At 42.9% G+C, this 26456-nt stretch overlaps 1 protein-coding gene across 5 annotated transcripts in view; it reads left to right on the forward strand.

Moving 5' to 3' along the window:
- LOC142490301 (matrix metalloproteinase-18-like) overlaps positions 1-22621 on the forward strand; it is a 105515-nt gene extending 82894 nt beyond the window's left edge. For 2 of the 5 annotated variants that reach the window (XM_075592407.1, XM_075592408.1), the window contains 5 exons: positions 6968-7085; positions 8193-8326; positions 16413-16572; positions 16928-17034; positions 22246-22621. In XM_075592407.1, the coding sequence (XP_075448522.1) occupies positions 6968-7085; positions 8193-8326; positions 16413-16572; positions 16928-17034; positions 22246-22346 (620 nt within the window). In that variant the 3' untranslated portion in view covers positions 22347-22621. Of the gene's footprint in view, positions 1-6967; positions 7086-8192; positions 8327-16412; positions 16573-16927; positions 17035-18376; positions 18669-20447; positions 20497-22245 lie in introns of all 5 variants that reach the window. The other 3 variants (XR_012800023.1, XR_012800022.1, XR_012800024.1) reach the window with 3 other exon arrangements.
- The last annotated feature ends 3835 nt before the right edge of the window (positions 22622-26456 follow it).

The following is a 26456-nucleotide window of genomic DNA, read 5'->3' on the forward strand; positions in this document are numbered from 1 at the left end:
CGGTTCTTCAATGCAGGTGTCCCCCATGGGTCCTCAGGTGGTACCCGTGGGTATCCGGGGGTCCTCAGGTGGGCCCCATGGGCGTCCGGGGTTCCTTGGGTAGTCCCCGTGGGTCCCCGCAGTCCTGTGGTACCAATCCTGTATATCAAAAAATAAAACATGGTCTACATTTAAATCAAACGCCCTCTCCCCCCACCAAATACATACAGTACAGTAATGGGCAAAATGCTTCATGTCTGACGTTTCAGGGAATACATTATATTTCCCTGGGGATAAGAAAAGTGGCCTTGACAATGTCCTATTAAGATCAGAGGCTAAATGGATATATACACTAGGGACCCCACAGGGTCTGAATGAAGGTTTTGTATATTCAGCTTTCCTTTGAAATAACAAAGAAATACCTAAAAGCAGTTTAATGCAATATTGATAACTCTAAAGTCGGAAGGAGATCTGCCTGACATATGTTTCCCACAGGTGGATATGACTTTATTTATTTAATTAAAGGCACAGAAATTAATTTACAACCAGAATGAATGAAATAAAATGGTACATTTATGATGGTTGGGAGTGATACTTACCTTTCCAGTCGCCTGGTGATGAATACATCTGTGAAAATAAAAATAAAGGGCATTTAATTCATCATTAACCCAGTGTTATAAATATATATGTTCCATGACTTTGGAGAATAGCAACATCAATATTGTTAACTAGATGGACATTAGGATCTGGAATATAGGTACCTATATTGTCTTTCCTGTATGAGAGTATTTCTGTATGCATTATACCAGCGGTGCACAAACTGGGGGGCGCGCAAGATTATTTAGGGGGCGGGGGGTGCCGGCTGAGTGCGAGGAAGCCTGGGGGCAGGCAGAGCTGTGCACGGGAAGCCAAGCTCAAGCTCCATGCTGCTGCTTCTGTGTGATGTCTGCCTGCAGCGGGGGCGGGGCCTTCCCCATACACAGCCAGCTCCTCCTCCTCCTGTCCCAGTTTTCAGCCACACATGGGGGACTGGAGCAGGTTTAATACTCCATCCCCCCAGGTGAAAGTAAGTGTGTTTGTGTGTCGTGTGTGTGAGACAAGAGAGACAGAGGTGGGAGACATTGGGGGGGGGAGAGAATAAGAGACATGGCGAGGTGGGAGACATGTTGGGGGAGGGGTAGAGAGAGACATGGAGAGGTGGGAGACATATTGGGGGGAGTAGAGAGACATGGAGAGGTGGGAGACATATTGGGGGGAGGAGAGAGACATGGAGAGGTGGGAGACATATTGGGGGGAGGGGTAGAGAGAGAAATGGAGAGGTAAGAGGCATATTGTGGAAGGTGAGAGAGACACTGGGGGGAAGGTGAGAGAGAGACACTGGGGGAAGGTGAGAGAGACACTGGGGGAAGGTGAGAGAGACACTGGGGGAAGGTGAAAGAGACACTGGGGGAAGGTGAAAGAGACACTGGGGGAAGGTGAAAGAGACACTGGGGGAAGGTGAGAGAGACACTGGGGGAAGGTGAGAGACACTGGGAGGAAGGTGTGAGAGAGACACTGGGGGAAGGTGAGAGAGAGACACTGGGGGAAGGTGAGAGAGAGAGACACTGGGGGAAGGTGAGAGACACTGGGGGAAGGTGAGAGAGACACAGGGAAAGGTGAGAGAGAGACACTGGGGGAAGGTGAGAGAGAGAGACACTGGGGGAAGGTGAGAGAGAGACACTGGGGAAGGTGAGAGAGACACTGGGGGAAGGTGAGAGAGAGACACTGGGGCAAGGTGAGAGAGAGAGAGACACTGGGGGAATGTGAGAGAGATACTGGGGAAGGTGAGAGAGAAACTGGGGGAAGGTGAGAGAGAAACTGGGGGAAGGTGAAAGAGAAACTGGGGGAAGGTAAAAGAGACACTGGGGGAAGGTGAAAGAGACACTGGGGGAAGGTGAGAGAGACACTGGGGGAAGGTGAGAGAGACACTGGGGGAAGGTGAGAGAGACACTGGGGGAAGGTGAGAGAGACACTGGGGGAAGGTGAGAGAGACACTGGGGGAAGGTGAGAGAGACACAGGGAAGGGTGAGAGAGAGACACTGGGGGGAAGGTGAGAGAGAGAGACACTGGGGGAAGGTGAGAGAGAGACACTGGGGAAGGTGAGAGAGACACTGGGGGAAGGTGAGAGATAGAGACGCTGGCAGGAGGGAGAGACACAATGGCTAAATGGAGGAATGAAGGTCAGGCATAGATATCAGAATTGAGGGGCGTGGGAGGATGAGTTTTGGGGAGCTGAGGGTTATTCTTTGGATTAGGGGGTCACTTGGGAGTATTCATCAGCAGGGGAGATTCATCAGTACCCCCCTTGAGTTTGGTTATGGGGGTCCCTGATCCCTGGGCAACATTTAAAATGGGAATAAATAAATAATACATACAACTGGTAGGTAGGAGAGGTGGGAGACATATTGGGGGGATGGGTAGAGAGAGACATGGAGAGGTGGGAGACATATTGGGGGGAGGAGAGAGACATGGAGAGGTGGGTGACATATTGGGGGGAGGGGTAGAGAGAGACATGGAGAGGTAAGAGGCATATTGTGTGGAGGGGAGAGAGAGACATGGAGAGGTGAGAGACATATTGGGGGAAGGGGAGAGAAAGAGAGAAATGGAGAGGTGGGAGTCATATTGGGGGAGGGGGAGAGAGACACTGGGGGAAGGTGAGAGAGAGACACTGGGGGGAGGTGAGAGAGAGAGACACTGGGGGAAGGTGAGAGAGAGAGACTCTGGGGGAAGGTGAGAGAGAGAGTCACTGGGGGAAAGTGAGAGAGAGAGACACTGGGGGGAAGGTGAGAGAGAGACACTGGGGGGAAGGTGAGAGAGAGACACTGGGGGGAAGGTGAGAGAGAGACACTGGGGGGAAGGTGAGAGAGAGACACTGGGGGGAAGGTGAGAGAGACACTGGGGGAAGGTGAGAGAGACGCTGGGGGAAAGTAAGAGAGAGACACTGGGGAGAAGGTGAGAGAGAGAGTCACTGGGGGAAAGTGAGAGAGAGAGACACTGGGGGGAATGTGAGAGAGAGACACTGGGGGGAAGGTGAGAGAGAGACACTGGGGGGAAGGTGAGAGAGAGACACTGGGGGGAAGGTGAGAGAGAGACACTGGGGGGAAGGTGAGAGAGAGACACTGGGGGAAGGGGAGAGAGACACTGGGGGAATGTGAGAGAGACACTGGGGGAAGGTGAAAGAGACACTGGGGGAAGGTGAGAGAGACACTGGGGGAAGGTGAAAGAGACACTGGGGGAAGGTGAGAGAGAGACACTGGGGGAAGGTGAGAGAGAGACACTGGGGGAAGGTAAGAGAGAGACACTGGGGGAAGGTAAGAGAGAGACACTGGGGGAAGGTGAGAGAGACACTGGGGGAAGGTGAGAGACACTGGGGGAAGGTGAGAGAATGCCCCCTCAAATGGATTGCCTTTGTGCACCAGAAAAAAAAAACATATTACCAGATGCCAGCAAACAATAACAAACAGTGATCCAAAACTAGTATACTGCCTGCGCGCACGTCTGCAGCCCAAGGGATTTGTGAACTTGACTGCAGGAGATTGTAGACGCGTCACAAAGCTGGTTAGCCCTCATTGGCTGAACCAGCTCACATGCGCTGACGTCATGTGATTTTGATTACATCAGGCAGGGGGGGGGGCGGGAAATTACATGGATGAAAAGGGGGGCTCGGCATAAAAAGTTTGCTCACCCTGCATTATACCAAAATTATAATTTGGTAATATATGGTTAAATACAGGGTACTATATCTCTGTTTACTGAATTTGGAATTAGTGCCAATTATCTGTCTGTTTAGCACTATGTCTGCGATTAGACTACAAGCTGATGTATCATCTGGCATTGCAGAGGTTAATAAGGAAGTCATTGACACTCGGGGTAACTGCAATATCATTGCAGACTTGATTAGACTTGATTGAATCCATTTTTAACTGCAGGATATATTTCCTACTTTTAATTTGAGCAGCCTCTATTAGTTGGTATGACTAGGATTGTGAATACAATATAGAGACTATAGATTGATTCATAATTACTCCTCCAGCTGAGCCGGGTTGCCAAGACAACCTTGATGTACAAATATCTGAGAGTAGTAGAGACCCGCTCACTCCTGAAGAAGTTCGTGCAAGAATAAAACGCTCTTCGTGGTAGTGATGATGTCACGGTCATCAGTTTAGTAGCGCGGCTGCAGCTCAGGTTGCAGTCTTATATTTTACAGCTTCATTACCAATATTTTAATGATTTACATAGCTGAGCAAGTTAATAAAGATGTGGGCCCAAAAGGCAGCCACTAGCAGAGAGATATAACATTATTAGTCTCTACATCAGGATCACAAGCTCTGTTTACTTTCTTTAACAGTGATTATTTTGCTACATTTGTTTTTCACTCATGCTGCTGTTTTCGAAGCTTTCCACTTTGATACAAATGGGGCAGTTTACTATTCATTCGCAGTCCAATTGTTGCAATTGAATAACACAGTGAGACTATTTTCATGGTCTTCTGTACTATCTGGAGACCCTCTGTAATATTCACTTACTAATGTGTATATACATGTAGCCGCATGGTGCACAGTAATTATTTGTCAATCTTTGAGTGAATTATTAACTGAGCTAGCTAACAAAGATGTGGGCCCATGAGACAACCACTAGTAGAAAGGTAGAGCCTTGAATAGTTTCTATACACAGATTATCAGCTCTGTTTACTCTCTTATTAATAAGGATAACACTATTAATTTGTTTTCACTTACACTGCAGATATCAAAGTTACCTTTCTTTTGATATTTCGGCAGCAGTTTATTAACTCTGTGGACTGAGTGCTGTATTTCAACAACACAGTGAGTTCACTACCACTGTCACCAATACAAACAGGGGACCCTCCACAGAGCTTATTCATCACTTTTTTCACTTTGTATATAAGCACATATTTAGCATTAAGTTTAATTATTCATTGTAAATAGATTTTAATCCCTAACAGTGATTTATCCTAATTGGTATATTGATATCCAAAGTATAACAAAGATACCAAGTTCTACTTTAATTAAAGTGCCGTTGATACTTATTTGAATTAATGGTTTAAAGAGATCATAGTGTAACTGATACATATACACACAAACACACACAGCATACTGACACACTGACAGACTGAAACACATACAGCGAACTGACACACAAATACACACATACCTTCCCACAGCAGCACATAGTAACTCCTCCCCCTAATGTCATGGAGAGCAGGAGCAGGCAGAGCTCTGCAGCTCTCAGCCTCAGTTCCTCCCCCAGCCTCTGCTGCCTGCTCTCTGCAAACCCCCCTCCTCGCTCGCAGCTCGCAGCTCTCGATCCAGCTTTGGTGCTGTGAACAATGACTGAAGCTGTCACTGCAGCTGTTAAGGGGACCATAGGAGGAAGGGGGCCCTGACTTCAGTGATCGGATGGCTACACAGCTGGGCCAAATGTCCAGGCTCTCCTCCCGGGCGTCGGCCCTGAGCAGGCCTCCCAAGGGCACAGGTTCCTGGGCTTTGCCCAGGCTTCCTGGGCTATAGCTACGCCCCTGGGTCAGAGGTTCATGCTCATTCAGACCAGGCCGAGGTTTGTTGGTTTTTTTTGTTAAAGGAGAAAAAAGTGTTATTAGATGGAAAATTGAAAGATATATTATAATATTTGAGCCCTACAAATCGTCCCTAATTACTCATGTTCCATTTTGTATCCAGTCCCCAAGTGCCAGACTTGACAAGGAGAGAAATAAAATGACATCATAGCTTGATAAAAAGACTATAAAGATACATTTTCAAAATACCTACAATTTAGCATTGAGTCCGCTACCACTGTTTGATATGAAACTTATAAATTGCTAATAGTTTAATGCATTTCAGTGATGTGATTGTAAGTGTCTGAATGTTTGAAGCAAGATGTATATGTATATATATATATATATATATATATATATATATATATATATCCAACTGAAAGTGGAAATACAGTATCACAATAAGCAAGGCCAAATTACCTGTACAGTATATTACCAAGACTATTCCCCTTCTCTCATTTATCAAACAAGTTCAGCTTTCTACTGTATATACCAATAGTTCTATCATTGGGGGGACAAAATAACTGCATGCACTGTGACCACATTTTATTTTCTAATTGTAATTTAGTAATTAGCTACAGTACAGATAATATCATTCAAATGTCTATTTTTTTCTAATATATTTGTTTCTTTTTTTAAAGCAGCAAAACGTGAAATCTTATGTCTTTTTTAAACTAATCAGTTTATATTATTAGATAATATGTACTGCATTTTTTATTATTCAACTCTTTTTGCAATTTTTAATGCGTTTTAAAGCATCCCTGGATTTCTGTAGCAGGGTTTAGCACACCTCCCAAGCAATGCAAGATCTTTGCAACACTTTCCTATTTGCGATAATTTGTTGCCAATATTCCCAGCAGATTGAGCAATAAACTGTAACACTAGATAATGTTACTTTAGTAATATACGGATACATTATAGCTGCTGATTTACACTGACTGAAGCAGCCATTATGTTAGTCAAACAATCAGGATTTTGACAGATTTATAACAGGAGCACCAAACGATTGCCATCTTCGGTTAGAATATAGAATTATACATTGTCGCACTCTTTACATATATAAATAATAAACAATGGGGAATTGTTGCTTAAGACGCGAGTGCAGAAAATGGCATTTTAGTGTTCTGTTTTTAAACACCTGAAATTGACACAGTAGCACAGTACTGTACACATTACAATTAATTAATTTCATTGCATTTCATTGCACACAAAGAAACAGAATCCATGAAATTCAAACAAAGCAATCGCGATAAGCGGGGGTGCCTGGGGCGATTGGCCGTGTTAATGCCACGTGGAATACAGCAGAGCACATGAAAACGGCTCTGTGATTTGTTCGAATAACGGCCACTGCATCTGTAATGCCTTTGTTTTTCTTAGGGTTATCATCCAACCCCGTGTTACCAACAGGGCCTACTATTCCTTCCAAATGTGACTCCAACACCATCTTTGATGCTGTCACCACCCTCAGAGGAGAAATTATTTTCTTTGTAAACAGGTAAAAGTTTTATAGATGAAGTTTATATCTTTGACTAATTGAACCTTTGCTTTTTCTGATGAGCTGCAGTCTAAATGATGAACAATACCAATAATTTACACCTGTCCCTTCCAATAAATGTTATGTCCTGCAAGAACATGAATTATCACATGATTCCATACATTTTTCTAAACAATTATTTGTGTTTTCAAGTGTGCAACCAATTTTCATCACAATCTGAGTTTTTAAATATAGTGGTCTATGTATTAAGACAAAATCTAGGGCAGAAATACAACAGATGTAGCAAAGAAAAATACCCTGGTGCTTTGAAAATCTCATAGGATTTTCTTTCCAAATTTGTGCCAGTATAAGATATGGCTATCAAATGTCTGGGTACTTCAAATTCCTATCCAAATAAACCATAACTCAGACTACAGTTCATTTAAAAACTGTAACCCGTTTACTCTCTTTTTGCAGTGTTTTGGGATTTTTGGGATGTACAGTATTTTGCCAACTATCATGAAAAAAAAAACAAAAGGGTTTATTCTAGCCAAAGAACCAAATCGGGCTCTCTTCTGTTGAAATTCCCAATTGAAGTCAATTGATCGGCCGCTTTGGCTGATATCGAATAAGCCCCTAAGTGAATGGCAGCTGTGGTCTGGGAATCAGTGAGAACTAATCCGACTTCTCTGTGACCTAATTGCAACTTAATCCATATGCATGTATCCCACAATGTACACACCTTTTACTGTCCAGAGTGGTTTTAACTTTTTTTTTTGCACCCATTACTTTCTGATCTATGTGACTTGTTTTGGCATGAAAGAAAGAAGGGACAATTAAGGGGAAAATGTATGTCCCAATGTTAACAAAACCCTAAATAAATAAGTGAAGGAAAACTCATTCTATTTCTCTTTCCTTTGTATAAGAGAAAACATGCAGTATTGATATGTTTACAAAACCACATTTTAATCAAGTCTTTGACTTTGTAAACAATATTTTGGAATATATTTTATGATGAAACGTGTTAGCAATAAAAGTAAATACAGTTTTGAAAGTGTAAATGGAAATAGGATTTTTGAACTAGCAATTGTATTGTATTCATTGTATGATTTTTTTTTGTTTAAACAGTTGGCTCTGGCGTAAATTTCCTCAAGTCCCTGAAGCTGAGCTCTATGCCATAGATACAGTTTGGCCATCATTGCCAGTTGGTATTCAAGCTGCCTATGAAAATCCTATTAAGGATGAAGTTTTTGTTTTTAAAGGTAAACATAATTTGTAGTGGTGATCATTAGTATATATAACAAATACAAACCGGGGCCTCAAAAATGTCCAATAAATGTGTGACGGTGAAAGGGTAACCAGGCCATCAATAAAGGTATTATGCCCGGCTGGTTACCTCTGAGCCCTGTTTTAGAGTGTCAGCTCTTCAACCTGTGTATTGTACCGGCAATGAATGTATTGTATGACAATAATGATTTTCTGTGTGTTTTACCTTGCCGGGAGTGCGAACCAGTGGAGATTCTCAGGCTATGAGTTTCAGGGGGGGCTTTGCGTTAAAAGTGTTGTCAGAATGTGTCTTGGTAGAAGGGGCCCAGAGTTGCTGGTCACCCCAAAAATGTATTCGGGAATCAGTTTGTATTCCCGGGGACATATAGACACATCACTCCGGTCAAAGTCTTCCCTGGAAAGCAGTTGCGCGACTCACCGCCAGGTTTCCCTGCTTCAGCACAAACCAGTAAGGTAAATGGGGTATAGGGATATGTTTATCCTGGTTACAGTCGAGATTCCCTAGGTTTGTGAGGGTCCCCCAGTAGATGCCCAGATACCAAGAACCAAGTATAGAGGTTCTGGGGTGCTACAACCATCAATAAGGTTGATTTCATGTTTAAGTCCAAATTCCAATGTGTTTAGAAGGGTAACTGTGAAATTGAACCTAAGCATTATTTCATTTAACTTTTAAAACATTTTTTTTATAGGAAGGTCTAGAAGCGCTGAAACTGAACGTGCGCGTCTTTTCAGTCCAACCTAGTTAACGAGGGACTTAGAAGAAATTGTGAAATATTTGTATTTTTTTATTTCAAACGTTTTTTATTGTTTTTGTGGTATCACATCAAGACTTTGAAACAGGAAGAACAATGTACATAGATTTCATCTGAGCCATAGAACTATCTTTTCTGTTATTTAAACATATATTCTGACCATAAGGTCTTAAGACATTTCATTAAAGCCAACAGAAACTCCATCTTATCTTTAGAACATTTAAATACTTCTGGGCCTCCAATCGGGCGGCTACTACCTTCAAGGTTTTTAAGTGCTTTATTACTTGAAAGATGTGAAAAAGAATAGAAGAAGAGAGAGGGGAGGTGAGGAAAGGGTAAAAAGGGAGATAAGGGAAGGAGCTTGTTCCCTTTATTTCCCCAGTGTCGGTTCCGGTATTAGGTTTTACCTTTGGTTGAGACAGATTTCTAGGCTCTGTTTTTCTAGTTCTCAGGCCATGCATCCATAAATATTTTAATTTTAACATTGTGTATAATGGTATATGTTTTATGCACTGTATATGAGCTGGGGATTTCCAAGTCCATGGTTCCGAGAGACCAGCTGGCTACCTAATTGGTGCCACTAAGTCTCACAGGGCCCGGACTTTAAAGCCACAGATATTGCCACAGTGTGAAAGCCACTTGGGCTGAGGAGTTATACTCAAGTACCCTCGTCCAGGGCTGGATGGAAGCCATCAGGCGACCAGTTTCCCAGACCTTGAGACGCCTAACTCCACAGGTGGCATCTGACTCACAGGTGGCAGAGGTGCCATGTTGGCGGATGCCCCTGTCAGATTTTGAATCCATCCTTGCATGGCTTCAGGAGACTGGCAGATCGCTGACTGGCTGGTAGGAATTCTCCCACGCTCGGATTGGCTGGAGTATTTCATGAATGGGATTGAAATACTACAAGAAACCCAGAAGCCAATATGGTCCTCAGATTCATCTAAGATTCTAAGCGCCAAAACAGCAGCGGCAAATTTGAACTCACCAAAAGATGCTCTTTGAGAAATAGCAGCAACCGGCTTCAGAGATTTTGAAGTCAAGAAATTTTTTAAGTCCCACTTTTCGGGGCCAAGTTCTGAGAAAAGAACGTAGCGGTTGCGACTGGAACTACACGCCAAGAAGAGATAGATACAGATACAGTAGTTGCGTCTGGTAACTCATGCCGAATTGAATTCCAGGACTTTTACGGGTAACTCCCGGTCAACCTAAAGACTTTGTTTTCTGTGCTATTTCAACTAGCATACAGAATACCTACAAGCTCATATTTAACCCCCAAAATAACCACAACATATATATGAGCATATAAGTTTCACAGAGGAGTGCTACTGAGCATGGCAATATATATATTTAAAACCAGAGACATAACATAAAACACAGACAAAGCTCAGTGCACATCCAGAAAAACTTATACACGGTACAGTGCCTAAATATACATGTATAAATAACTAATAAATAAAATGGTCTTTTAGTTTAACATTTTGGCCAAATTGTTTTAAGCACTTGAGCCAACTGCATGGCAGACCACGTTTCAAGGGTCCTTAACACTAATATAGATTCTTAATAACCTGTGCTTTGCCAGGAAGAATGATTTATAATAAATCTGTCAAAATTAGTTGTAAAAGTTCTAAGTCTGATTGAAGCTTTTTTTAACCTGTACATTACCAGGAAAAGCACTCTGTAATAGATTTGTCACAATCACACTGTAACCAAGCAAGTTCCCCTGAGAGTGGGAGATGCCATGGAGTGAGCTTTTAACCATTTAAATGTGGGAGGGAGTGAGCTTCAATTAGGTAGGAGGTTGCCACCCTCCAATCAGCTAAGACTAGTTGAACAAGAATTATAAAACATACAGAACACCTACAAGCTCATATTGAACACGCCAAGAAGAGATAGATACAGATACAGTGGTGGCGTCTGGTAACTCACGCCGAATTGAATTCCAGGACTTTTACGGGTAACTCCCGGTCAACCTAAAGACTTTGTTTTCTGTGCTATTTCAACTAGGAAAGGTTAATTTTGTAGCCCAGACCCCCATTAAGTGTGTTTTCTTCTGTATAATTGTAATCCATTGTGTGTACGTCTTTTTCAAAGGAATAAATCACAATTTGTTTAACTTCTTGGTTTTGCTCAGAGATATGATCCCGGTATAAAGGTGTAAATCCCTGGTCTCTGGTGACAAAATGCAAATGTAAGGTAATACGAAACTTTGTTAAAGAAGTCCAATCTGGATCATCCAGATTCACTTGAATAATCCATGAAGAAGTTTCCTCAGGACATGTGTGATTAAACACGGGACACTCATAGTGCGTACGGCTGCATAAACCACATAACAACTAAGAAGGGACAAGACTAACACACTAACAAACAATGAACAATCAAAACACTGCAGAAATAATCAGTTAAGCTAATTTATTAAAATATAAAAGAGACAATATCTGTCTAAAAATACATGAGTTGCGTTGTGCAGCTGGTCCGGTTTACAAAAACCACAATCCTACTCACAACAATATAGGAGTTAATTAGGCCCATCCAAACATTGGCAGATGACTCCTAGTGGCTCCTCCGCTGCAGGGGAACGTCTGTATGGGCGATCCGATGCTGTCTGGGTGCTCCGTGTACAGAGCTCAAGTGCAAGAGCATATTACCTTATATTTGCATTTATTGGCCTTTTTTGAGGCGCTGGTTTATATTTGTTATATGTATGTTTCCCTGATCTTGTTCGATAAGCTTTTTTTATCAGACAGCCTTGCTTATACAGTAAGTATAAGTACTCTGTACACTTTGTGATTATATTTAGTCACTAGTGGTCACCACACATTTTGTTTTTGAACAGTAGCGTTTCCAGCACTTTCTTTTTTGTCGTGGTGATTATTATTGCTACTGTAAAGCAACTGGAAGTATAAAAGCTGCCCTGGAGACTACAAACTGATATCAGTCTACATTATATTCCTTTTTCGGCACCCAAACGTATCTAAAAGTAGGTCCCGACAGCTCCCGGCGGTGCGAGGAGGTGTAGAGTGGCGATAGAGTCGCCAGAGTCTCCCAGCGGCTCCCATGGCAGGGCGCCGCAATGTTAGGTGTGCGCACGAATGTGCAGAAGTTCGCGCATGCACAAAGAGATTGCGGCGGCCATAACACATGCGCACTACAGGGAGACTGCGGTGGCCATCACTGGACGAGCTCTATATAGGGAACTACAACACTCAGCAGCCCTTGGGGCTGCAAGATCACCTGGCTATGCTTAGCCAATAGGACTGCCAGAATTCCCTGCTCTGAAGAAGATACATTTTGCGCACTGGGACATGCTAGTCAGTCAGAGCTGGGACAGGAAAAGGGTAGGGTGTGCGTGTGCAGGGTTTCAGTGACTCCTGCACTAGGCCAGAGACCCCCTTAGGCCCCAGCTAAGCTCTGACTCCCCACAGCATGTGGTTGCTGCATGGACAGGTCCATAGATAGGGACACTGCCTTTTAGTAGCAGTGTGAGGGACACAGACAGGACGCAGCTGTATCCTGGCATCACGTAGTCTGGGACCAGATCACCACCAACAGCTAAGAGACATTCTCCATGGTGGCACCGTCCACGCGGGATACCACCCAACATAGAGGCGAAGGCTACGCCACCATCAATGGGATCAGTGGATCCGTTTCCTCTTTTGACCATACCCGGGTACAGGAGCACCTGGGCAGGTACTCCAAGTGCACCAACTGTACACACATTAGTGGGGCAGCGCTGTCTCACACTTTGGGCTGGGTTGACTCTGTGGACACAAAGGTGGTTAGGTGCCATGGGGCACATCAGTACTATGGGGTAAACTCCACTGGGGTGTGGACACAGTGTTGGGGGGCACGATGAGGGGGTATGGCCCTGCGAGGCCTGAGTGGTTCTGTATTATTATTATCATTCCTGTGAGCCGCAGGTAACGCACCACACATACCGTAGCCGCCATATCGCCCAGGGGGTGGGGGAAAGTTAGTTACATTTGGAGGAGCTGCTGAGATCTCAGACCTGCGCTACTCAGCAGGCAAATTTGTAAACTATCTGACATCCTGTTTACGCCATTGCAGCAACATGTCCTTGACTGGGTCTTTGAGCTCTGAGAACCTCCACGACATGTGGACGCAGTGGGAGGAGTCCCCGACCTCTTGTCCATGTTTACTGTCCTTGACCAAGTGAAAAGATCTCCCAGTATGAGTGATGTCCGGATCCTCAGTAGGAAGTATGACCTCACTCGCCAAGGGTGTGCTGTGTTACTGGTTACCGGGCAAGAGATATGCCCAGACAATGCCCCCAAGGTTATACACCTGCCAGAGACTTTACCACAAGGGTGCCCACTCATATACCCCGGGATAGCCTCTCCCCACTCTGCCTCGCCTCCTAAATCCTCCACAAGGGTTGATACGAGACCTGTTCTTCTGTCTTCTGATACGGGAGTCGGTAGAAAGACATTGCCGTACATTTGGTACAATATCAAATAAGGGACCAAGTGGCTGGTGCTGTCCGCCAAGCCGTCCAACAAAAGAAGCAAGCCCATCCTGATCAAACGTACTCCTAGTGACACGGTCGCGATACTAATGAGAGAAATAGACAAGTTCGAAATGGACATGGGTTTAGTCTATCGGGTGGTCCCCTACCATAACCATCCAGATAGAATACAACTGGTCACCCCAGGAACCTACAACACATGGTCCTGCGAGCACTGCATGATGAACATGGCCATCTCGGCTTGGAGAAGACCTTGGGGTTGATACGAGACCGGTTCTTCTGTCTTCTGATACGGGAGTCGGTAGAAAGACATTGTCGCCGATACTCGCGGTGCAAAGATCCTGTAGGAGCGATACTTTGTGCACTGTGGTCTACCCAACTGCCTACATTCAGACTAAGGCTGGGACTTTGAGAGTAAACTCATCAGGGAATTACTCAAGTTCCTAAACATCACTAAGTCCCGAACAACCCCGTACCATCTGGAGGGAGATGCACATCCGGAGCGGTTCAACCAGATCCTCCTGGACATGCTCGGTACTCTGAAAAGAGCGCAGAAGAATGAGTGGAGCAAGCATGTGGAGCCTCTGGTGCATGCTTATAACAGCACCCATGATGAGTCCACAGGGTCTACGCCATACATCCTAATGTTCGGGCAAAATGCCGGCTCCCAGTAGACATTCATCTGAGTTATCAACAGATGGGGTACCCAATCAAACCCACTTCCGATATGTGCAGCGGCTCCAAGAGAACCTGCAGCAAGCATTACAATTAGCAGAAAAAGTTGCCGCTCACCTGAATGCCAACAATAAAAGGCGCTACGATAACAAGGTTCGCAATCGCGAAATCCATCCTGGAGACGCTGTTCTCCTCCAGAACCTTGGAATCTCTGGAAAACACAAATTGGCTGACCGTTGGCGCGACGGTGTAATCGAAGTGAAATCACTGATACCAGGCCTCCCGGTCTTCCGAATAAAAGACCAAGACAGACGGGTAAAGGTCTGGCACCAGAATCATCTACCTATCCCAAAAATGGGGGATGATAAACCAGAGATACCGGCTACACCACTGGACGGTGAGCCGGACAATCAGAAGACTGCGAGGACAAAATAAACAACATCACCAGAAATCCCATGGACAGTGAAACAACAGTCAATGAATCCGCAGAGGATCCTATGGAGGGACCCTCTCAAAGAGCACCTGACACCAAGGGGCACCTCCCGAAGGAGCTACAGGTAAAGGGCCCAAGACACAACTCCTACTCCATTGGCTCCAATGAGCCAACCTCTGGACCCTAGAAGTCCCTGCTTCATACCCCAGAGAGACTTTTCAGAGACAATAGTACATTACTCCCCAGAGGGAGGGGAAGAAGGGCTTCGCCGAAGCCAACGTGCTAGGTACCCTCCAAACTGGGTAACCTATGATATAATTGGGGCACCCTACTATGAGGCACAACAGTTGTCTCGCAGTAAAATTAAATCCGTTATTGTGGTGTTCATAGAAATTTATAACCTCACAGAGAGTTATGACGTGACAGGTTGTACATAATTTACTGCATTTTTATTATATAACTTGTGTGTTTGGTTATATGTTACAATGTTCCTAAGCGGGCTGTTGGGATTTTCAGTGGGGGATAGTGTAGTCTAAGTCCCCCTGGTCCCACGTAAGCCCCTTACCTCCCGGCGCGGGTGTGCTAGGCAGCGGAAGCAAGGGGGTGGGGGTAGGTCCCTACAGCTCCCAGTGGTGCGGGGTGGTGTGTAGCATCGATCGAGTCGCAAGAGGCTCCCGGCAGCTCCCATGGCTCTTAGGTATGCGCGCAAATGCGCAGAAGTTCGCGCATGAGCAAAGAGATAGCTCACATGCGCACATGCGCAGTAGAAGGAGACAGCGGCGGCCGTCGCTGGAACAGCTCTACATAAGGAACTACAATACCCAGCAGCAACTGGGGCTGCAAGATCACCTGGCCAATAGGACTGCCAGAATCCCCTTCTCTGAAGAAGATACATTTCACGCACTGGGACACGCTTGTCCGTCGGAGCTGGGACAGGAGAGGGGTAGGGTGTGTGTGTGCAGGGTGTCAGTGACCCCTGCACTAAGCTAGAGACCCCCTTAGGCCCCAGCTAGGCTCCGACTGCCCTCAGCTTGTGGTTGCTGCAGGAACAGGCCCATAGATTGGGAACTGCCCTGTAGTGCAAGTGTGAGGAACAGAGACAGGACACAACTGTATCCTGGCATCACGTGGTCTGGGACCAGATCACCACCAACAGCTAAGAGACATTCTTCATGGTGGTACCGTCCACGCGGGATACCACCCAACGTAGAGGTGGAGGCTATGCCACCATCACTATGATCAGTGGATCCGTTTCCTCTTTTGAACATACCCGGGTACCGGAGCACCTGGGCAGGTACTCCAAGTGCACCAACTGTACACACATTAGTGGGGCAGCGCTGTCTCACACTTTGGGGTCGGTTGACTCTGTGGACACCAGGGTGGTTGGGTGCCCAGGGGCACCTCAGTTCTTTGGGGTAAACCCCACTGGGGTGTGGACACAGTGTTGGGGGACACGATGAGGGGGTTCGGCCCTGCGAGGCCTGAGTGGTTCTGTATTAGTATTATCATTCCTGTGGGCCGCAGGTAACACACCACACATACCGTAGCCGCCATATCTCCCAGGGGGTGGGAGAAAGTGTGCTACATAATGAAGAAGACATTTGTAGGAAAATGTGTAGCCTTAGAAAGTGCAAAGTTGTACTGTACGCAGGCTCAATTTACATAAGGTTTTTTTTAAATAAATGTCAGAAATGAACTTTCTATCTTATAAACAGGATCCATATACTGGGCTCTCAATGGAGTTGATGTTGTACATGGCTACCCAAAGAGCATCTACATGCTGGGCTTTCCCAGAACCGTAGAAGCAATTGATGCAGCCGTCCATATTGAAGACCTGGAAAAGACATATTTCTTTGTAGCTGATAAGTATTGGAGGTAAGAGTGACTATTAGAAGTAAACAGGACATGTTAAAAAAGAAAAAGTAGAGTCACAAGGAGCAGGACTACATTTTACCAAAGACATCTGGCTGAAAAGCCAGCGCGGCATTTGTTTAATTAGTTCAAATGCATTGAAATATCCAATTGAATATTGATTGGTTTTTCTTTTTTGATAAATGTGGTGCTGTGTTGTGCATGACTTTGGTAAACCATGAGATTTTTACTCCCCTAAATTAGTATATTATTAATAAAACACAATACGTTATGCTTGCCTTGTTAGATACACATGCATGTTTTTTGCTTACATGTTGTGGGGACAGTTATGTTATCAATCCCTTTCTTTCCTTTTAAGTTATGATGAAAAAAGTCAAACCATGGACTCAGGTTTTCCAAGACTAATAGAAGAAGATTTTCCAGGAATCTCATCCAGGAAAATTCATGCTACTTTTTATTTCAAAGGTAACTAACTTTATTTGTTTGCAATATTCACACACAAACCTTAAAGCAGCAATACTGGCTGCTTGTTTTTTTCAGCTCTGTTGACCCCACGGTCCATAAAATACATAACAGTGAAGTTACTTATGCCTCTGCCCCTCCACAAGAAACCAAAAGGCTCTTCAAATATCACATGTTCTACAAGACAAAAAATCTGCAACATTATTTGCCTTACCCGGCGATTTCTTTCAGCTGCCGAGAGAGCCGCTCAGAGAGAGCCGTCTCTCCCTGCGCAAATCTCACCCGAAATGAATGTTTTTTAATAAAAAATTGAATACTAGTGTAGATGAGCAGGGGTCTCTGGAGCAGAACCACGTTGATTTCAGATCCGGGGACCCCATGTTTTCTGATATACAGGCCCTGTTATGTGGTGCCGGTATCCCCTATGCATTTTATTCCCACAGTCACTTGATGCATGCCATTTAAATGCATAGGAGATACCTGCACCCAATAACGGGGCCTGTATCTCAGAAAGCAGGGGGTCCCCAAACCTCAAATCAAATCTGCTCCAGAGAGCCCCTACTCATCTACACTAGTATTAAAATAATGTATATTAAAACAGCTGCCACCCACAATAAACATTAAAAACACAACAACACTAATAACCACTTCCTCTACCCCCACAGGATTGATACCAGAGGCCGCGGGTGTCTGGGGGTCCTCAAGTTGTCCCTGTGGGTGCCTGTGGGTCCTCAGATGGTCCATGCAGGTGTCCTGGGGTACTCTGGTGGTCCCTACGGGTGTCTGTGGGCCCTTGGGTGGTCCCCTAGGGTGTCTGTGGTCCTCAGGTGGTCCCTGCGGATATCTGTAGGCCCGTGGGTGTATGGGGATCCTCAGGTGGTCCCCAAAGGTGTCTGTGAACCCTCGTATAGTCCTGCGGGTGTCCGGATGTCCTCAGGTGGTCCCCAAAAGTGTCTGTGAGCCCTTGGGTGGTCCACATGGGTGTCCTGGGGTCCTCAGGTGGTCCCTGTGGGTATCTGTGGGCCCTCGGGTGGTCCCCGTGAGTGTCTTGGGGTCCTCAGGTGGTCCCCACAGGTGTCCATGTGATAGCTGAAAGGACATCACTTTTAGGGATGATGTCACATCCTTTTGAACTAATGTAACCTATCACATGGTACTGCAACCAATGGGATTGTCTTCAGTCCCATTGGCTGTAATACCATGTGATATAGCCATGTGGCTTTAAGGATGTGATGTTCCTCCCTTGAAGATGATGTCACATCCATAAAAAAAAGAGGCAGGCACATGATACAGCATCCAAGCAAATTGGAGCTGTACAATCTGACCTGAAAAATTGACGTCACAGGTCCTATATGAAGCCTGGACGCCTCATTTAACAGGAAGAAGATGACGAGACAACATCCGTTAAGACTTCCCATGGGGTTAGATTGACAGATGAAGACAGAAGATAGAAGATTCAAGAAAAGAAAGAAATAATGACAGAACAAGATAGAAGAAGGTGATAGAAGATAAAAGAAAGAACATTTTTGTTACCTATTCCGAATCTTCAAGGTTGATGGCGTTGGATTGACTTTAATGACATCGCGGTATGAGAGCTTTCAGAAACGCCAGAATTCTGAGGGTCAACGCTTCTAAAGGTAACAAAAATATTGAATGTATGTAATTTTATTTTTACAGGTTTTTTTTTTTTTATAACTTGTATTTTATTGAAATATTTTTTTGTGCATTGAAGTACAATAAAACATACAATACATAGCTACTTTGTGCATCGTAGTAAAATAAATACAATCTTTGAAACATTGTGCTGTGTATAAAGTGGGGGTTCCACGACTTTACGCGCCCTACTGAGCCGTGGAAAACGGGGTTGAACAGGGGTTGAGGGGTAAGAGAAAAAACCGAAAAAAAAAAACCTCACCCCACTCAAATTATCTAAGTTCGTGCCAAGTTCCTCTCCTCTGTGCCCCCAGCAGTGCAGGGGAACGGCCGACTTGTTACATATGCTGTGGTCTTGCCCACGAATAGCCCAAATATGGGAAAAGATTAGGAATTGGATACAGAGGATCTTTGACCTCACTATTCCCCCAGATCCTTGGCTGTTCCTCCTGAACAGGCCTCTAAAAGATCTAACAAAATCACAAAATAAATTAATTGCTCATTTTGCAATTGCAACGAGGTGTTCTCACTATGGAAATGCCCCGACATACCAAACATCCCAAAGATTCGGAATCGATTATGGTTTATCTGCCAGATGGAAAAGTTAACGAGTCTGGTTAACGACACTGGTGACAATTATCTAAACGTCTGGCTGCCATGGTTGGCACAGACAGACATCCCCGGGGTTGAGCGTAACACAATTTGGCATTGATAATGGTAGATGCGTTCTCCTCTAGGAGTGAGCGATCTCAAAGACCCTGTTCTATCTTATCCACCTCAGCGCGCAGGAACCAGCTTACACATTTTGCTGCCAACAAGTGGAATGTCACACTTGACCCGGCGATCCCAACATCTAGTAATAAGATACCTCCCTTCCCTATCCCCCCTACTAATTCCTAACCCTCCTCCCCCTTCCCCACCCCCCCCCCCCCCTTTTTTTTTTTTTACAGGTTTTTTAATTGTATTTTATTCTTTTTATGTTTTTCATTGCCCATTGACTGATAATATATTAATCTGTGCCTTTTTAGGTTACAGATAAATACAATGACAGCCAAGGCATTTTTGGGCAAATGCGTTTTTTCTATTGATTTTTGTTTTGTCTTTTTCTGTTTATTGTTTGGCTTAAATTGTTTGTAATTTGGATGGCTTGTTTTTATGTCATTTTCCTATTATTAACATTTTTAATTAATTATTTATTTTGTTTGGCTACTGTTTTCAATTGATATGTTGGCTAGTGGTTTGAATTAATTAATTGATTTGTTGGCTAGTGCTTTTATGTATTGAATTGCTTGTTTAGCTAGTGGTTTTATTTCTTGAATAGTTTCCTTGGCTTGGTGTTTATTTAATTGTATTCTTATGTTTTGGAATAATAGATTTTTAATTATTGTGCTGTTTTGGAGATAGATAATTGTTATTAATGTGACTTATTATTCGGCTTTTTAGTTCTTTTATTGTTGGGAGTGTTTAGGTGCTTGTGTATATATTTTATTATTGTGTATTTTTGGCCTTCATGTTTTTTTATTAGGGTAACCATTGACTGCTATAGTGGCCCATATTATATTGGTATGATGTACTACTATGCCAATCAATGGGTGGTTATAGTGGTCCTGGGGTGGGTGGGTGGGTGGTTAGGCCTACCGGGTGGGTAACGGGGAGGGTGGGTTAAGCCCTTAATTACTATAGTGGTTATTAACCACTAAGGTGATTAAGGGGTTACGGGCCATTATATTGTATTTTTTCTTGTATTCTTTCTGGCATCGGAGGACATGGACCTGGAGTATGCTGATGAGGATGCCCTTCATGATGGCAGTGGTAAGTAGAAAGTGTTATTTACTTTATTTATGCTGGCTGGCTAATGTTTGATTTTTATCATAGAATGGGAACAATTCCCAAAGGGGTGCTACAAAAACTCTTCTATGGATGGTGTAAATATGTAATATACTGAATCAATCAAATTGTCAGGTGAAGACGGAAAATAATAATTCTTCCAAAGGTTAATGTCCCGTGGCACTATATACTGTAGTATATGTTAGTTGATAGTGTTCACACACAGCATATACACAGAGGATGGAGGAGGGGGGCTGGCAATCTTCCCTGGTAGCAATTATAAGCTTACCTAGTAACTATGTACTGGAATCCCTTACCGTCCTCCTATGTGATCCTCCTCCTCCATGTGACTAACAAAATATCTCAGATACACACTGTCCACTTCAAAAGAACAAAGAACCATAAATACTATGAGTCAAATTCTCACTGGATCACCATGAATCCGTCCTGTTTGGCGTGCGTCGCTCCCAAGATAGAAAACAGCAAACGAAGGATGCAGGAACAAGCACTGCAAATAATCTGGGCTGGCGGCAGGTTAAAAGGGAGCTAATTTATTCAGGCATCAAGCCTCAGGACATACAACAAAACCAGTATGTTCCTCTGATGCGTTTCTTGCCAAAAGGCACTTTATCAAAGAGTAAATTGCTAAAGTGCCTTTTGGCAGGAAACGCATCAGAGGAACCTACTGGTTTTGTTATATGTCCTGAAACTTGATGTCGGAATAAATTCGCTCATTTTTAACCCGCCTCCATCCCGGATTCTTTGCAGTGCTTGGCCCTTGGTGGGTAGTGGGAGGGGTTAACTCCTTAATTGTTTTAGCGATTAGCCGTTAAGTTGAGGAAGTAGACTGTAAATGCATTTTTATATCATGGGATTCATGCCGGGGGTCTCCGGTGCTGATATTAATGGATATCAGCTCAGTAGTCTCCCGGCATCAATCCGAAGCAGGAAAAAAGCATTTTTTTTTCTAAGTCATGTCTCGCCGCCTTACTGGCAGCTTCTCACAAGCCTCACGCTAATTTTTCCTGGCGTGAGGATTTTGGGAGAAACTCGCCATTCTAGCACCTTGATAGGCCTTGATAGGCCTTGATAATCTAATCACAGCTACAGTACTAGAATTGCATGAGTTTCAGAACCTGCCAATATCCCGGTGATTTTTTTTTTGACAGCTGAAATTTTTGACGATTCATGTCTTTATCTCCCATTTATCGAGGCTTACTGATAGCAGTAGGCATTTTGGCCGATAAGTGCTCGATAAGTGACTTATCGATGATTATAGCATAGGGCCCTTAGGTTTTGCCCATAGTAGGACACGCTAGCTTTCATGCAATTATGCATCCCCATCCCATCTCCTCACCAGCATCACTCTTCAAAACAACACTGTTTGTATTGCAAAGCGCCGCTCTCCCTGTAGCACGTGCATGCGCACACTACTGTATGCACTACTACATTGCTGTCCTAAAGTTTGTTTCGGGGTGGGCTCCGTAGCTCGCCCCATAGCCATTCACTATGTACGAAGCCTTATATGTCAGGGTAGAATTTTCTTCACTGCATATATAAATATCTTAATTTGTTTGATTTTCTGTTTAAGTTTCAGTACTGAAAAAAGCGTCAAAGTATTGTTTGGGTAACACATTATAATCTCTGATCTAATTATGTCAATAATAGAGTGGTTGTAAATGATCTCAGCCAAAATCATGTGCTCAAATGAATTGTAAGTCTCTTTTATTTTAGGATTCCTCTATTTCTTCAGTGGAAATTGGCAGTTGGAATACAGCATTAGATCTATGAGAGTCATGCGTATTCTAAGGAGTAACAGCTGGCTGGGGTGCTGAAAAGACAAAACTGTACATTGCAACGTAACAAGTTCTACTCCGACTGTTCAGTTATTTATCTATCTGTATTTTGTTTGAATTTTATATTTATAGTTTATTGTACATCTACATGCTTAATATTATTTTTTAAATGAGGCATATTCTTTATTAGCTTGGTAATTAACTGAAAATGGTATTGCAATGTCATGTTAAGAACTAAAACATTTGTAAAGTGTTACAAAACTGTTTATATTTCTTTTCTAACCAATTCAAATACAATAAACTGGATTATTTAACATTGTGCTTTATTTACTAGGTCAGTTTAAAATTGATACAAAAGATTCACGGTGGGGGTATTTTATTTACATTTAGATAACATTTAATTTATTTAGATAACATTTATTACGGATTTTTTCAACAGCAATTTTCAGAATTAAAGTACTGTCTCTTTGAACAGTATATATTTGAGTTTAAACTAAAAGACAAACATACTAATTTTATGGTTAGGGGTTAATACATAACGAATTAAAAAAGCAGACCGGGGATGCACAATTATAAAGAATGTCTAAGAAAACCAGAGACATAAAAGGTCTAGATCTATAAGCTTCGTTAAATCAGGGCTCATAAAGGGATGTTCCCTGAGACAGTAACAGGTATTATTTTTCCTGAGGTTAAGGCGTATCCTTTAAAGATAATTAAGTGAATAAACAACAGCCATTGTATATCTCAAAACAACCTTAAAAATAAATAAATGGGTACAATTTAAATTGAAATTTAATTTGAATTCCCCATTTAAACCAAAATTCCAAATGTATAAAAATTCATCTTCATTTGCAACATCTAATTGCCTCCTCTTATATTGCAGTGTAACTTAACAATACCTAAAATGTTGATTTGATACCTTACAGATTACATGTGACAGTGAGGGGGTAGTAATTGAAGGAACACAGGGCACAAACGGATTTGAAATAATTAACTCATTTATTGAGCCAAACACAACATTTCGACCTTATTGGTCTTTACCAAGTGACATAGTGGCATAATAACACAATCCTGTGAAGTCCATTATATAGCACCCAAAACCCCATAATGCTCTCTGTTCAATCATTATTGATGGTATACTGTACATATGTGCTAGGAACACCCTTATCTTCAATCAAGCTGAGCACACTGGTAACATCCTTAAAATGTGTATACATAAAGTCTCATCCGAGTCCCTTATCTGCATCTCATTAATCTGTCATGTCTCATTGGCTGTATCTCTCCTGATACTTTTCTCCTGCAATAGTTTGTGTTGAGGGTCCCATTCGTGAAACGCATAAGTCGCGTCTTGCGTGTCAGTGTATCCATGAAGTGCTTCATCCGGGTCTTCCCTTTGGAACGCGTATCGCGCTCTGCGTTACAGCAATTGCTCATGCGCATCCTCGCTTCCTGGCTCCATTCATCCACCGGTCTTCCATCTGGAACGCATGCATCGCGCTCTGCGCTTCAGCCATTGCGGATGCACGCTTCCTGGCTCCATTAGCTCTCCGGTCTTCCATCTGAGACGCATGCGTCGCGCATCAGTTATTGCGCATGCAAAATGCATCCTCACGTCATCCTGGTCCCTGGAAGTCATCATAATAGCAGGTATCACATAGGAAGATTGTCATCTGGTGCCGGAAAAAAGGGGCAACATCTGATCTGCCCATTATCATCAGAGGTCCCAATACATAAGAAAAGAGGAAAGGGTGAATCAGCAACAGCTAATGTGAACATATTACATTAAAAAATAATACTTAACCCTACTGTGTCCTGTGAAACTAATGACAATATGACAATAAAAATATGACAATAAAAATGGTTGGTCTTTGTTTGCAGTTATAATTCTCATTTTTTTTAAATTCTCAGAGGTGTACTAATTTTACAGCATTGAATCCATGTCAGCGGATAGTGGCAGCAACATGTGCGGGAATATGTCTAGTAGGAATAAAGGGAAAACTTCTTACTCTATTCCCCATAACCATAAGCCTTAGGGGAGTATAAAATGTATGGTTTATTAAACAGTGTGCTTCAAGTACATATATGCGTGTGCATGGTATTTTAACTAGGTCTTTCCGGACCGATGTTCTGAGTGAGTCACTGGGCTACCAGCTCGGTGTCAGCGTGTCTACTCAGACATCGGACATGAAAGCAACAGAGGATGCCAGAGTTGTGAAGACCATTTGAGCAGGAGGTTGAAGCTTGAGCACTCAGGTCCTGGGATGTATGGAAGTCCTCGGGACTACCATTTGCCTTCCCAGACTGTGAGAAGCCTAAACCAGCGGGTGGCTTCTGAATACCAAGTGGCAGAGGTGGCAATCTTCCGCATGCCCTTGGCTTATTCAGATCAAGGGATTTCAGCACCTGTGGAAGAAAGAGAGCGGTGGAGTCAGGAACTTCATGCCGATTTGAGTTCCAGGACATTTCGGGCTGAGTCCCGGTCAAATAAACGTTGGTTCTTCATTTATTTCAACTAGGAAAGTCTAGTTTTGAAGCCCAGACCCCCAGTAAGTGTGTCTTTCTCATGTGGTTCACTGTGTGTTTGCCTATTTTAAGTGAATAAACCACAATTTATTTAATCAACTCGTTTTGCTCAGTGTTATGTGCCCGGTATAAAGGTGTAAATGCCTAGACACCCGTGACATTACAATCAGGGTTTAAATTGCTTATATGTGGTACCTCATATTTAAACCCAAATGAACAAGTCAGTAAATAAATAACCATTCCTGAATTACATATACATGTGTCAAATAATGAATACAATATTTTTTATTAGTGTTCTATTTAACCTGAAGGGATCAGTAAAATTCCCAAATTGACAAATGGCACAACCTTCTAATTCACCTATTGGTTGTCTTCCTCAGGGGTCCTTTCGTTGTGGCCTAGCTTTAATAGCAAAAAGCAATTTCTAATTGCCAATCACCTCATTGAATCATTTAGACTGTGATGAGAATCCATTTGATTAAGAATTGTGTATAATATACAGTATTGGCTACTCAATGTTTAGATAGGATATGGACATACAGTATATTTCAATGTTAAATAAAAACATTCACAATTGTTTATATATTGAAAACATTCACACTTATTTATATAATAATAAAAAATATGTAATAATAAAGATCCCAACATGGTTGCTGTTACTGTTGGACGGTGTCCACCATGTGTCCCTTCCTAACGTGTTTCGCTTATTGGTTGGCTTCCTCATGGGTTCTTCGGTTGTTTCCAAAATAGAAGATCAATATACATCATTTTTTTCTGAAAGAAATACAAAACATATTGATATTCATAAAATATTTTCTGGAGAACATGGGACAATTAAAGATCGGTACAGATTTTAAAGCAGAAGGTTTCTTAAAATTAGAAAAAGTGTTGTCAGCAGAATAAAGAACATGGTGGAATTTGATTACCCTAGAAAAGTACTTACAGTACAAACTGAAAGAATTCCCAGAGGACTTACTGTGGATTTTTAAAACAGGCGACTTTTGATTTATAAGACCATATTTACATGGAAGCTTGAAATAAAATTCTGGGCAACTGCTCGTATGAACTTATGAGGCTTATTATGACTCATCACAAAAAGTCACTGATGAGAATAGATGCTTTGGTGAATGAACTAAAGGCTAAATTAGAACCAGTCTCATCACGTGACCTCTTGACGAGGCATCCTCTAGAAATCAAAATTCAATAAGAGAGGAATATTCAAACATATATCGATCTAGACCAGGAGCCTGCAACCTTTCAAGGAAAAAGAAACTTCTATAAAAAATGCATTTGTCCAAAATATTCAGAGAGCCGCAACACACCCTTACAAACACATTCATAATCTGTACACTAATATACTGTATAAGAATTAACATATGACAAACTTATTTTTTCCTTTCCCTACTTCGGATTAAAGTATGTGGGGGAATAAAATGCATCTCACAATACTGTAAGTCCCTTTATCTTGTGTATTTTTAGTTTTTTTTCCATTCGAAACAGTTTGTACAAAACACACATACACACATTATATATACACTTACACACATATACACACACACACACACACACACATATTATATACACACACACATATTATATACACACATATTATATATATCTGTACAT

Source organism: Ascaphus truei, chromosome 3 (genome assembly GCF_040206685.1).
Source record: "Ascaphus truei isolate aAscTru1 chromosome 3, aAscTru1.hap1, whole genome shotgun sequence".
NCBI lineage: Eukaryota > Metazoa > Chordata > Amphibia > Anura > Ascaphidae > Ascaphus > Ascaphus truei.